The sequence below is a fragment of the Mobula birostris genome, chromosome 22 (genome assembly GCF_030028105.1).
Source record: "Mobula birostris isolate sMobBir1 chromosome 22, sMobBir1.hap1, whole genome shotgun sequence".
Lineage (NCBI taxonomy): Eukaryota > Metazoa > Chordata > Chondrichthyes > Myliobatiformes > Myliobatidae > Mobula > Mobula birostris.
In genome coordinates, this window is record NC_092391.1 from 3,496,243 (window position 1) to 3,508,998 (window position 12,756).

At 42.8% G+C, this 12,756-nt stretch overlaps 1 protein-coding gene across 8 annotated transcripts in view; it reads left to right on the forward strand.

The window, feature by feature from the left end:
- Positions 1 to 12,756, forward strand: part of cdk5rap2 (CDK5 regulatory subunit associated protein 2) — a 185,969-nt gene that overhangs the window by 123,791 nt on the left and 49,422 nt on the right. For all 8 annotated transcript variants that reach the window (XM_072240352.1, XM_072240353.1, XM_072240354.1 and 5 more), the window contains 3 exons: positions 2,927 to 2,987; positions 10,590 to 10,727; positions 11,654 to 11,886. In XM_072240352.1, the coding sequence (XP_072096453.1) occupies positions 2,927 to 2,987; positions 10,590 to 10,727; positions 11,654 to 11,886 (432 nt within the window). The remainder of the gene's footprint in view (positions 1 to 2,926; positions 2,988 to 10,589; positions 10,728 to 11,653; positions 11,887 to 12,756) is intronic.

Consider the following 12,756-nt stretch of genomic DNA (forward strand, 5'->3'; position numbering starts at 1 on the left):
AAAAGTACACCTGTATCTGGAAGGTCCAACTGCTGATGAGTCAGTATCCTGGCAAAAGCTACGTCACAAAGACGAAAAAAAAACACTGCAATCAACCCCGCTAAAAGGTTATTGAAAAGCACAAGTCAGGAAATGGATACAAAATTTCCAAGTCCCTGAATATCTCTTGGAGTACAGTTAAGTCAATCATCAAAAAATGGAAAGAATATGGCAGAGCTGTAAATCTGCCTGGAGCAGGCCGTACTCAAAAACTGAGTGACCATGGAAGAAGGGGACTCGTGAGGGAAGCCACCAACAGACCAATGACAACTCTGGAGGAGTTACAAGCTTCAGTGACTGAGATGGAAGAGATTTAGAAACAGAACTACTGCACCTGTCTGTTTCACTAGTCACAACTTTATGGGAGAGTGGCAAAGGGAACGCCAGTGTTGGAGGGGAAAAAAAACTCGTGTGAAATCTCGGCTAGAGCTTGCCAGAAGGCTTTTGGAAGACTCTGAAGTCAGCTGGAAGAAGGTTCTATGATCTGATGAATCTCAAATTGAGCTTTTTGACCATCAGACTAAATGCTATGTTTGGTGTAAGCCAAACGCCGCACATCATCAAAAACACACCATCCCTACTGTGTAGCATAGTGGTGGCTGCATCTTGCTATGGGGATGCTTCACTGTAGCAAGTCCTGGAAAGCTTGTGAATGTAGAGGGTAAAATGAATGCAGCAAAATACAGGGAAATCTTGGAGGAAAACCTGATGCAGTCTGCAAGAGAACTGCAACTTGCGAGAAGATTTGTCTTTCAGCAAGACAACAACCTCAAGCACAAAGCCAAAGTTACACAGAAATGGCTTAAAAATAACAAAGTGAATGCGCCTGAGTGGCCAACTTGGAATCCAGACCTCTATCCAATTGAGAATTTGTGCCTGGACTTGAAAAGGGCTGGTCACTCATAATCCCCATGCAATCTGACAGAGCTTGAGCAGTTTTGTAAAGAAGAACGGGGAAAAATTGTAGTGACCAGATGTGCAAAGCTGGTAGAGACCTATTCACACACTCATTGGCTGTAATTGCTGCCAAAGGTGTGTCTACTAAATGCTGATGAAGGGAGCGAATAATTATGCAATCAATTATTTTGTGTTTTATATTTGTAATTAATTTAGATCACTTTGTAGAGATGTGTTTTCACTTTGACATGAAAGAGTCTTTTTCTGTTGATCAGTGTCCAAAAAAAAGCCAAATTAAATCCACTGTGATTCACTGTTGTAAAACAACAAAATATGAAAATTCCAAGGGATGGTGAATACTTTTTATAGGCACTGTTTACTATATATAACCTTGACGTTTGTCTCCTTACAGACAGCCACAAAACAAAAATACCCAATAGAACCCATTTAATAAAAAAAAAACCATCAAACACCCAGTATGCAAAAGGGAAAAAAAAAACAAATCTTGCAAACAACAAAAGTAAGCAAAGAGCATTCAGGACTGAAGTTCACAGAAGTGAGTACACAGCCATGAAGTCGGTCACATCTGCAGCTGATCCAAGAGCCCATTAGTTGCAGGCTACAGTCTCAGTTCAGCACAAGGTCAAGGAGGCCTCTTGGAGCAGTGAACTGAACATCCCTCGCCTCCGGCCCCGACACCCTGACAGCTTCACTGAAGGGTCAGGGTCAGTTTGAGATGGTGAGGTTATAAACGTTGGGGGGGCAGCATCATGATCACATCAATATTCATTAGCAGGAGATTATCTTCGTGATATAAAGACCTCTCCACCATCTCTTCATCTGCTCATTCCTTGTATTTCTATACTGACAACATGTGTCACTGTGAGTAATCATGGGATTGCTCTTTCCTACCATGCTAATGTCTGCATACAAGATCTTATCCCTTTCCCTTCCATTGTGGGCCATGACCTCCTGGCTGTTCACAATCATTCAGGGGTTTTGCTGTGTATTAAACAAAAATGATCCTTGTGCACTGTATTGTCCATTATGGTGTCTGATGTGGCAGAATAATTTTAAGGTTCATTTCCTTTTTTTTTGGAAAAAGTAAAGCTAGTTCAAGTTCAGAGTAAATTTATTTATCAAAGTAGATATATGTCACCGTATATAACCCCAAGATTCATTTTCTTTTGGGCATTCACAGTAAATTTAAAAAAAAGCAAAATAATAGTTGATAAATAAACAGTAAATATTGAGAACATGAGATGAGACTCTTTGAAATTTGGTTTATACATTGTGGGAATAGTTCAGTGTTGGGGTGAGCGAAGTTGTGTGAAGTTACCCCCTCTGGTTCAAGAGCCCAATGGTTGAGGGATATTAACTGCTCTTGAAAGGCAAAATTCAGTATATAAAGTGGTTGTGCCAATCTCTGGGTCATCCATTTTCTCTCCAGAATATGACCTGTTTCTATTGTTAAGTGAATTTAAGTCTTACAATAGATAGTCTGTAGCTGATAGCGCGGGTGTTGTGCTCATTAGAGAATAGAATTAAGATCTTTCAGTTGACATTTATTCTTAATGTTATTTCATACTTGGCCAGATTGTGCGTAGGAGGGCGGCTGAGCAGCTTGCTTTCAAATGAGATTTAGTAAAGAACGTACTATAGGCAGCTTAATGTTGACAGTTGATGAACTGTGAAATGCTAGAATGTGAATCATTGTGTAAGTACAGTTTCTCTAAATAATGCAACATAACCACGTGAAATCTGATGGAAGAAATGAAGCAAGTGAAGAGAATCAACTCATTTATTCAAATTTTGATTTGCGAGATTTTTTTAATGTTTATTTATCATTCATATGAAGAACAGTTAATATATTTAATGGCTATGGAGCTGTTAAGTTTCCATGATATTTATAAAAGATGGCAAATATGCTAGTCTGTTTAAAATTTGTTCAGAAACCCAAGATTTTCTGCTTCCTTGTGTTATCTTGTAGGTATTACAGGAGATGCATCGTCTGCTTATGGAGACAACACCTTTGTTGATTTCTCTCAAAGGTAAATGCACAACATAGATATTTTCAAACACGATGTTCTTCATTCAGATAACTGGAGGCCTGGCTTGGATGTTATCTAGGTTCATCTGTATTATTCATTTGTCAGCAATCTTTGCTTAAAGAGCACATTTTGTGCTGATGAAAATGTAAATAACTATTGAAGTGATAAGCATCTATTATCTGAAATATCAGGCTGATTTAAAGACTTAATAGGGTATGTTCACATGTAAGTTCATTTACAGTTTGTCATTCAACTGTACACGTGTATATCACCAAACGAAACAGCATTCTTCCAGGAAAAAAATGCACAACACAGTGTATATAACTCACACCTGTAACACAAAGTAGTATTACCACAAAAAAATTGAATATAGATAATTTGACAGGTGTATCTGGTTTCACTCCATAAGCAAATGCTATTTATAAGGAGGTGTAGTAACTAAATCTCAGTTTTGACATTGGACTGCAGGCTTCCTCTGTACTGAGTGTACGTGCATTCACAAGACTGGAAACAGCCTGCTCCCTCTGCTGGTGAAACTCTCAAATCAAGTGTAACATAGTGCATTTTTAGATATTTGTGAATCTATTTACATTTTAACCTGCAAGAAGATTCACTTCCTAGACAGCAATATCAGAATCAGGTTTAATATCATTGGCATATGTTGTGAAATTTGTTGTTCTGCTGCAGCAGTACATCGTAAACAATATTGCAGTCATTAGCAGTTTTGGATTTCAATATTTTAATCCAAGGTTCTTTCAGAAGTGGGGTAAGAGGCACAAAACCTGTTGCTTTGTGGTCATTTTATTAAGTGTTGATTGATGAAAGAAGTTGAAGTGAACAGTTACAGAGGTCTACTAAGTGAAGGGAAAGCTAAGATCTGAGGTCTAAGATGGTGCTGCTTTGTGTTGTAGCTCTTTAATACTGCAGAGATGAGAAAAAAATCCATTCAAATTTGTTGATTAACTAATGAGAAAACTATTTTTCAAATAATGCAGTACAAAGAAGCTTCCAGAGCTTTCCGGATTTATACTTTGTATAACCACCAGAGGCATATTAAACATTCTTGCGCATACTAGGCAGTTATTTGTATATACCTGTAAATAATTATATAAAATACAAACAGATATTGTTAAATTGCAAAGAAAATAACAATTAAACAGTCTAATTTAAGAATTGAACAGAACCAACGGTGTCTTCAGGTTTATGATAAGCCAGATCATCTTTTTCCTTTTATTTTACATTGTAATGTCTCAATGAAATGGGTACAACATCCCCCTCTGGTGATTGCAGTGTTAGCAAAAGGGCCCAGGATACTGCATCCATTGAGCCTCTGTATCCACTGTCATTTTACCACAAGGGGCAGATGCTTCTCAGTGGTGAGCCTCCCTCCCTTGGGCTGGCAAGAGGATTACATAGTTCCGGATACACCTTGCATGCTTCACCACTGGAGGCTACTGAGCATATCCCTGCTTTGCTTCTCAAGGCACTTAGTTGAATACTGATTATATTCAAAGTAAATTTATTATGAAAGCACACCATAAGTTTGGATAGCTATGTGGATGGCAGGGGTATGGTGGGCTGTGTTCCGGGTGCAGGTCAATGGGACTAGGAATGGATTAGATGGGCTGAATGGCCTATTTCTTGGTGAAATGAAGTCACCGTGAACTCTCAGATTTATTTTCCTGTGGACATTCACAGTAAATACAAAGAAACACAAAAGAATCAGTGAAAGACCACACACAACAAGATGGCAAACAAACAATGTGCGTTAGACGACAAACTGCAAATACAGAAAAAGAGAGAATATTAATTTTAAAAAGTCAATAAATTTTAAGAACATGAGATGAAGAGTTCTTGAAAGCACATCCATAGGTTGTGGGAACAGTTCAGTGTTGGGATGAGTGAAATTATCACTTGCGATTCAAGAGCCTGATGGTTGAGGGGTAATAACTGTTCCTGAACCTGTTGTGGGGTCTTGAGGCTCCTGTATCTCCTTCCTGATGGCAGCAGCGAGAAGAGAGCATGACCTGGATGGTACAGGTCCATATCCCAGTAACAATTGCCCAGTTACTGGGACAGGGGGAGGACTTCCAAAGGAGCTGAGGCATTCAAATTTGGGTCATTAAAGTTCGGAATAAAAATTTGATATCAATAATGATAGGTAGATACTTTATTGATCCCAAAGGAAATTACAGTGTCACAGTAGCGTTACAAGTGCACAGATGTACAAATAGTAGAAAAGAAGTAGAAAGAATAAAAAAATAAGTTAGCTCAACAGCCTTAACAGGAGGGGTTCATCAGTTCTCGGGCTATAGGTTGACTCATTATAGAACCTAATGGCCGAGGATATAGATAACCTTATATAGCGCTCCAATCACAAACGAGAGAAAATTGCAGATGCTAGAAATCCAAGCAACACACACACAATGCTGGAGGAACTCAGGAGGCCAGGCAGCATCTATGGAAAAAGAGTACAGTGGATGTTTCGGGCCAAAACCCTTCGGTAGGACTGGAGAAAAAAAGCTGAAGAGTAGATTTAAAAGGTGGGGGGAGAGGAGAGAAAAGCACAAGGTGAGAGGTTAAACCTGAAGTGGGAGGGATGAAGTAAAGAACTGGGAAGTTGATTGGTGAAAGAGATACAGAGCTGGAGAAGAGAGAGAATGATAGAGAACAGAAGGCCATGGAAGAAAGAAAACTGGGAGGAGCACCAGGAGGCGGCGATGGGCAGGCAAGGAGATGAGGTGAGAGAAGGAATGGTGAAAGGGGGCATTACTGGAAGCTTGAGAAATTGATGTTCATACCATCAGATTGGAGGCTACCCAGACGGAATAGTACAGCACAGTACAGGCCCTTCGGCCCACAATAAGGTGTTATTCCTCCAACCTAAGTGTAGCCTCATCACGACAGTGGAGGAGGCTACAGATAAACATATTGGAATGGGAAGTGGAATTAAAATGGGTGGCCACTGGGAGATCCCGCTTTTTCTGGCAGACAGAGCGTAGGTATTCAGCGAAGCAGTCTCCCAGTCTGCGTTTGGTTTCACCATTATACAGGAGGCCACACCTGGAGCACCGGACACAGTATATGACCCCAACATTACTAGATCTCCAGCGCCCACCAGGATGGCCGCAAAGCTCTCAGTTTCTTTCTGGACACCAGACCCAACCAGTTCCATTCCACCACCACTCTCCTCTGCCTAGCAGAACTTCTCACTGTTCAGTAATTTTTCTTTTGGCTCCTCCCACTTCCTTCAAAGAAAAAGTGTAGCTTTGGGCACTCGCATGGGTCCCAGATATGCCTGCCAATTTCTCAGCTACATGGAACAGTCCATATTCCAAGTCTACATTGGTGACCATCCCGCACACTTCCTATGATATATCAACAACTGCATTGGTGCTGCTTCCTGCACCCACGTGAAACTTGGCTTCATTCACTTTGCCTTCAACTTCCACCGTGCCCTCAAATTTACCTAGTCCATTTCCGACATCTCCCTCACCTTTCTTGAGCTGTCTGTCTCTATGTCTGGACACAGCTTATCTACTGATATTCATTACAAACACATGGGCTCTCATAGCTACCTGGACTATATCTCCTTCCACCGTTACTTGTAAAAATGCCATCCCCTTCTCTCAATTCCTCCGTCTTCACCGCATCTGCCCTCAGGATGAGGCCTTTCATTCCAGAACGAAGGAAATGTCCTCCTTCTTCAAAGAAAGATGCTTCCCTTCTTCCACCATGAACGCTGCCCTCAAATGCATCTCTTCCATTTCACGCTTGTCTGCTCTCATCCCATCCTCCTGCTACCCTACCAGGGATAGGGTTCCTCTTGTCCTCACCTACCACCCCACCAGCCTCCACGTCCAGCACGTAATTCTCTGCAACTTTCGACATCTCCAATGGGATCCCACCACCAAACACATCCCCCCCCCCCCCCCCCCGGCTTTCTACAGGCATTGCTCCCTACATGACTCCCTTATCCATATGTCCTGATCTCTGTCCTGGCACATCCTTGCAAGCGGAACAAATGCTACATCTGTCCCTATGCCTCTTCCCCAAACAGTCCTTCCAGGTGACGCAACACTTCACCTGTAAGTCTGTTGGGTACTACACTGTTTGGTGCTCCCAGTGTGGCTTCCTGTATGTCAGTGAAACCAAACGTAGTTTGGAAGACCACTTTGCTAAGTACCTACGCTACATTCACCAGAAAAACCTCCCACTTCCCATTCCCATTCCGATGTGTCTATCCATGGCCTCCTCTACTGTCATAATGAGGCCACACTTAGACTGGAGGAACAACACCTAATATTTTGTCTGGGTAGCCTCCAACCCGATGGCATGAACATTGACTTCTCTAACTTCCGGTAATGCTCCCCACCCGCCCCTTCACCATTCCCCATCCCCCTTTCCTTCTCTTACCTTATCTCCTTGCCTGCCCATCACCTGCCTCTGCTGCTCCTCCCACTTTTCTTTCTTCTGTCCTCTTCTATCAGACTCCCCCTTCTCCAGCCATGTATCTCCTTCACCAATCAACTTCCCAGCCCTTTACTTCATCGCTCCCCCTTCAAGTTTCACCTATCACTTTGTGTTTCTCTCTTCACTTCCTCTACTTTTCAAATCTACTCCTCAGCTTTTTTTCTCCAATCCTACTGAAGGGGCTCGGCCTGAAACGTTGACGGTTTACCCTTTTCCATAGATACTGCCTGGCCTGCTGAGTTCCTCCAGCATTTTGTGTATGTTGCTCTTTGGAGCAGCACAGTTGTCTTAAGGCTGATTTATACTTGTGCGTATGGGCTATGCCGTAGGCCTGATTTATACTTTTGCGTAACCCTACGCCGTAGCGAGCATGCGTAGTTGTGTCTGCGTCACTCTGCAATTCACCGCCAAAACGCTAGTTGGTGGTGGGGTTTCTATGCCACTGTGTTGAGTTTCTTCGTGAGACATGGATGAGGAAATGCATTTCAAATATTTTCGGATGTAGGCTGGTAGATTTGACGATTTGGTTCGTCGTCTCCAACCATTTATTTCGCATCAGTGTACAGACATGGCGGAGAACGGCAACCAGAAATGCGTAGGAGGAAATGCGATGCTACCAAGCGGACCAATCACAGTTGTCGCGGTCTGCGTCGCCACGACGCGTGAGTTACATTTTTGGGGAGGTGCACGTCACCCTATGGTGTAGGGTAAGCGGTACCTATGGCGTACATTTGACGCACAAGTATAAATCAGCCTTTAGTCTATTACTAAAAGTGTTCCTCTGTTCAGCCATGGTGGCATGCAGAGGGTGAGAAACATTGTCCAGAATTGCCAGGGTATCCCGTAGGGTCCTTTGTTCTACTGCAGCCTCCAGTGTGTCTGGTTTGACCCGTATAACAGAGCCAGCCTTTCTAATCAGTTTATTGAGCCTGTTGCCTTCACCCATGTTGATGCCATTACCCAGCACACCGCAATTGTACTGGTGATAACAGACTGGTAGAATGTGAAGGAGAGGCCTGCATACTCCAAAGGATCTCAGTCTCCTCAGGAAGTAGGGTGACTCTGGCCCTTGTACACAGGCTCTGTGTTAGTGCTTCACTCAAGTCTATTATCCAGGTGCGCATAAAAACAAACCGCCCCCCCCCCCCAACTGTGTGTGTGAGATATATATATACTCTGATATTCCTCACCCCCCCCCCCCCATATTTTGCTCCAATCACATTTAAGTTATGCCCCCTTGTATTGGCCATTTCCACTCTGGGGGGGGAAAATGTCTCTCTCTCTTCCTTCTTTGCCTCATCTTGTACACCTCTATCAAGCTACCACTCATCTTCCTTTGCTCCAAAAAGAAAACCCTTAGCTTGCTCAACATATTTTCATAAGACATGCTGTCTAATCCAGGCAGCATCCTGGTAAGTCTCCTCTGCACCCTCTCTAAAGTTTCCTCATCCTTCCTATAATGAGGCAACCAGAACCGAGCACAATATTCCGTGATTATTGATACTAGATTAATTACTTGAAATTGAATCCCTCAGCTCCTTTGGAAGTCAACCCCATGTCCCAGTAACTCTGGACTGTATGGGACTCCAGACTCATGAATGTTTGGTTGTCTGCTGAGGTAGCCTGCAAAATCACTCATTTGGTAGAAATTTATGTCCATGCTTCAAGGAAGAAGAAAATCTAGTTCTAATAACTAAACCGGTTTGGCTGTAGTATTAAATAACATTTAAGCACCTCCCTGTGTTTCTTCTTCAAATAAAGCCCTTAGAAGTACTACTGTGATGAACAGGTATCGCACATACCAATTACATAAAGTCTGTAGGAAATAAAATTTTTTCAGTCGTGTCAGTTATTACCACAGAAGGAGTGGAATGTGGAGTAATACACCCTGCAATACTTTCAACTCTCTGTTGTCATTTTATATAAATCTTATCAGATAGATATTATATTTGTATATCTGATTAAGTGTAAAAATGTAGCTCCTGCAGATGTGAGATGGCTGCCATGCTGAATGTGGATGAGTGGAAGTCCAGATCTGGGCCACAGCTGAGATATTTATTGGGAGAGATCTAAATAGTGGATTCTAATGAATCATAATTTCATTTGTACAGATGTAAATAATTACTTAGTGTGTCAAAAGGAAGTTCCAGTAAAAGGTCTTGCTATGGTGTCATACTTATTGACATCCTCCTTATTTTGGGATAAATTAACATGGGTCAAATCATGCTAGAAAATGTCATCTAGGTTAAAAAGTGCATTTCCTTGTGGATGAGGCATTGTTCAGTTTGATATAACTTGCCCCAATACTATTTGGGAAAACAGGAATCCTCTCCCTTGGATAAAGTTCATAGCTCTTGCTGTCAAATTGTTTAAAAATGCATTGCAGGGCAGGTGCCAGTAATGTTTCTACGTAATGTGCATTAAACTATCCTTTCACAATTTTGTGGTTAAATTAAACCCACAATAGAAAAACTGATCATACCTTTGCAGAGTCAAATCTAGGAGTGATTTTTAAAAATGACGCTGGTGTTAATGGGTGGCACTTGTCCAGCAAGTGTGATTAACTGGAATAGCGCGCTAAAACCAAGAGCTGTATTCTAATCCTAGTGTACTTATTAACCCCATGTCACTGTCCTTGCGATAACACAGATCGATCTGCAGTTAAACAGTAGCCATCCTCACAGCAAGGGACATTTTTATTCTCCTTTCATTGGTGTACTGAAGAATGTATGAAGAAAAGCAAAATAGTCTGCTGTTTGTAGATAAGTGGTTCATTAATTTTGACTACAAGAAAGTAGAGATTGGTTGATGAACGCAAAGACAGCCTGATATGTTCTGTTATTGTTTGAAACTTACTGCCGCTGCTCGTGCTTATCTGTCAAAACTTCAGTTATTCACTCTGTAAAATAAATCCAAATATCAGCTGGTTTGCCTTGTGAGAGGGATGTTCTTCTCTGCTTTGGCTGTCTAGGAACAGGACTTGCTCACTCTTGCACCATGCTGGCATGTGTGCACTGGGTGTTCCTAGAACAAGTTTATGGCTTCTGGCATGTAGTTGATGCAAATAAGCATGCTGTCCAAACTTAGTCCCTTCTACCGAGAGTCTCTCTTCTCCTTCTCTCTGACCAGTGCCCGCAGCCTGCAGTGTGAGATTCTGTACCTTCGAAAGCAACTAGAGAGTGAACGCAAACACCTACACAAGCGTTTGAATGAGGTGCTACACGAGAATCAGGCCTTGTCACGGGCAACTAAAGAGCAACTCGCACAGTAAGTGTAACCTCTTCAGTGTTGGCTAAGCTACATAAGCTCCAGTGTTTTATTAAACCAATTTATTAGCCACATATACTGTATATCTTAGTCACAAAGTCGCTGCTGGAAAACCCCAGAGAGATTTATAGATATGCAGCAACACACACAAAATGCTGGAGGAACTCAGCAGGTCAGGCAGCTTCTGTGGAGGGGAATAAACAGTTGATGTTTCGGGCCAAGACCCTTCATTACGACTGAAAAGGAAGGGGGCAGACGCCTGAATAAAGTGGGGGGGGGGGAGGATGGAGGACGAGCCAGAAGGTGATTGATGGAGCCATGTGGGTGGGGGAGGGGAATGAAATAAGAAGCTGGGAGGTGATAAGCTTGTAAAGGGATGGAGAAGAAGGAATCTGAGTCCAAGCACTGTTGATGCAGTTACATAGCGCAGGTCTCCACTAGTTTAGTGGGTTAGTGACTGACAGGATAAACTATTGGAGAAGTTAACCATTAAGAGTTGAAAAGTGTAACCTAAATTTCAAACAGCTTTCAAACTGAGTTCACATTTAACCTGAAGATGTGACTGTCATGATTTGGACATTAGCACTAGCAAACTTGGAGACAGATCTGTGTTACTATGGGCTGTTTGTGGGTTATTTCACTGCTGACTGTTTTACTGAAGGGGTCTTGTAGAATGTGTCTTATTGCTTTGATGTACTGTGGTGACACTGAGGTGGGAGAGAGTCGTACAACTGAAGTCCACTCATCTGCTTCCCAGAGCTGCGTTACCTTGAAAATGAGATCATGGCAGCAAATGTTTCTTTGGCCGGCTAGTGTTTTCAGGATTAGAGATTGTAAACTGTTGTTACCCAACACTTCCTTTATTTTGTTTCTTGCCTTGCAGCAATAAAAATTTACCCGATACTTCATTATTTTTCCTCCTTCAGACTTGCAAAAGAAGTGCAGGAAAAAAATGAAACGATATATTACCTGCAGCAACAGTTGCACACGACGCCCGCTAACTTGGTTGCTTCAGATTCTGAAATATCAGATAGAAACTCCATCAGTTCACATGAAGGTCGCTCAACAACACCTGAACCGCCAGCTGCTAAAAACTCAAGTAAGAACCGTAGCAGTAGAGAGCGGAGCTTTCAACAGAAGCTGAACCACAACCCCTCAGGTAGGTTAAGTTCTTGCAGTGAATTATGCCGCCTTTTGAGAAAAGGAGCTTCTGAGAAACATTATCCGTGTAAGCGGAACAAGTGCTACACATGCCCTTACACTTCCTCCCTTACCACCATTCAGGGCCCCAAACAGTCCTTCCAGGTGAGGCAACACTTCACCTGTGAGTCGACTGGGGTGATATACTGCGGCCGGTGCTCCCGATGTGGCCTTTTATATATTGGCCAGACCCGACGCAGACTGGGAGACCGCTTTGCTGAACATCTACGCTCTGTCCGCCAGAGAAAGCAGGATCTCCCAGTGGCCACACATTTTAATTCCACATCCCATTCCCATTCTGACATGTCTATCCACGGCCTCCTCTACTGTAAAGATGAAGCCACACTCAGGTTGGAGGAACAACACCTTATATTCTGTCTGGGCCTCCAACCTGATGGCATGAACATCGACTTCTCTAACTTCCGCTAAGGCCCCACCTCCCCCTCGTACCCCATCTGTTACTCATTTTTATGCACACATTCTTTCTCTCACTCTCCTTTTTCTCCCTCTGTCCCTCTGAATATACCCCTTGCCCATCCTCTGGGTCCCCCCCACCTTGTCTTTCTTCCCAGACCTCCTGTCCCATGATCCTTTCGTATCCCTTTTGCCTATCACCTGTCCAGCTCTTGGCTCCATCCCTCCCCCTCCTGTCTTCTCCTATCATTTTGGACCTCCCCCTCCCCTTCCCACTTTCAAATCCCTTACTCACTCTTCCTTCAGTTAGTCCTGACGAAGGGTCTTGGCCTGAAATGTCGACTGCACCTCTTCCTACAGATGCTGCCTGGCCTGCTGCGTTCACCAGCAACTTTGATGTGTGTTCTGAGAAACA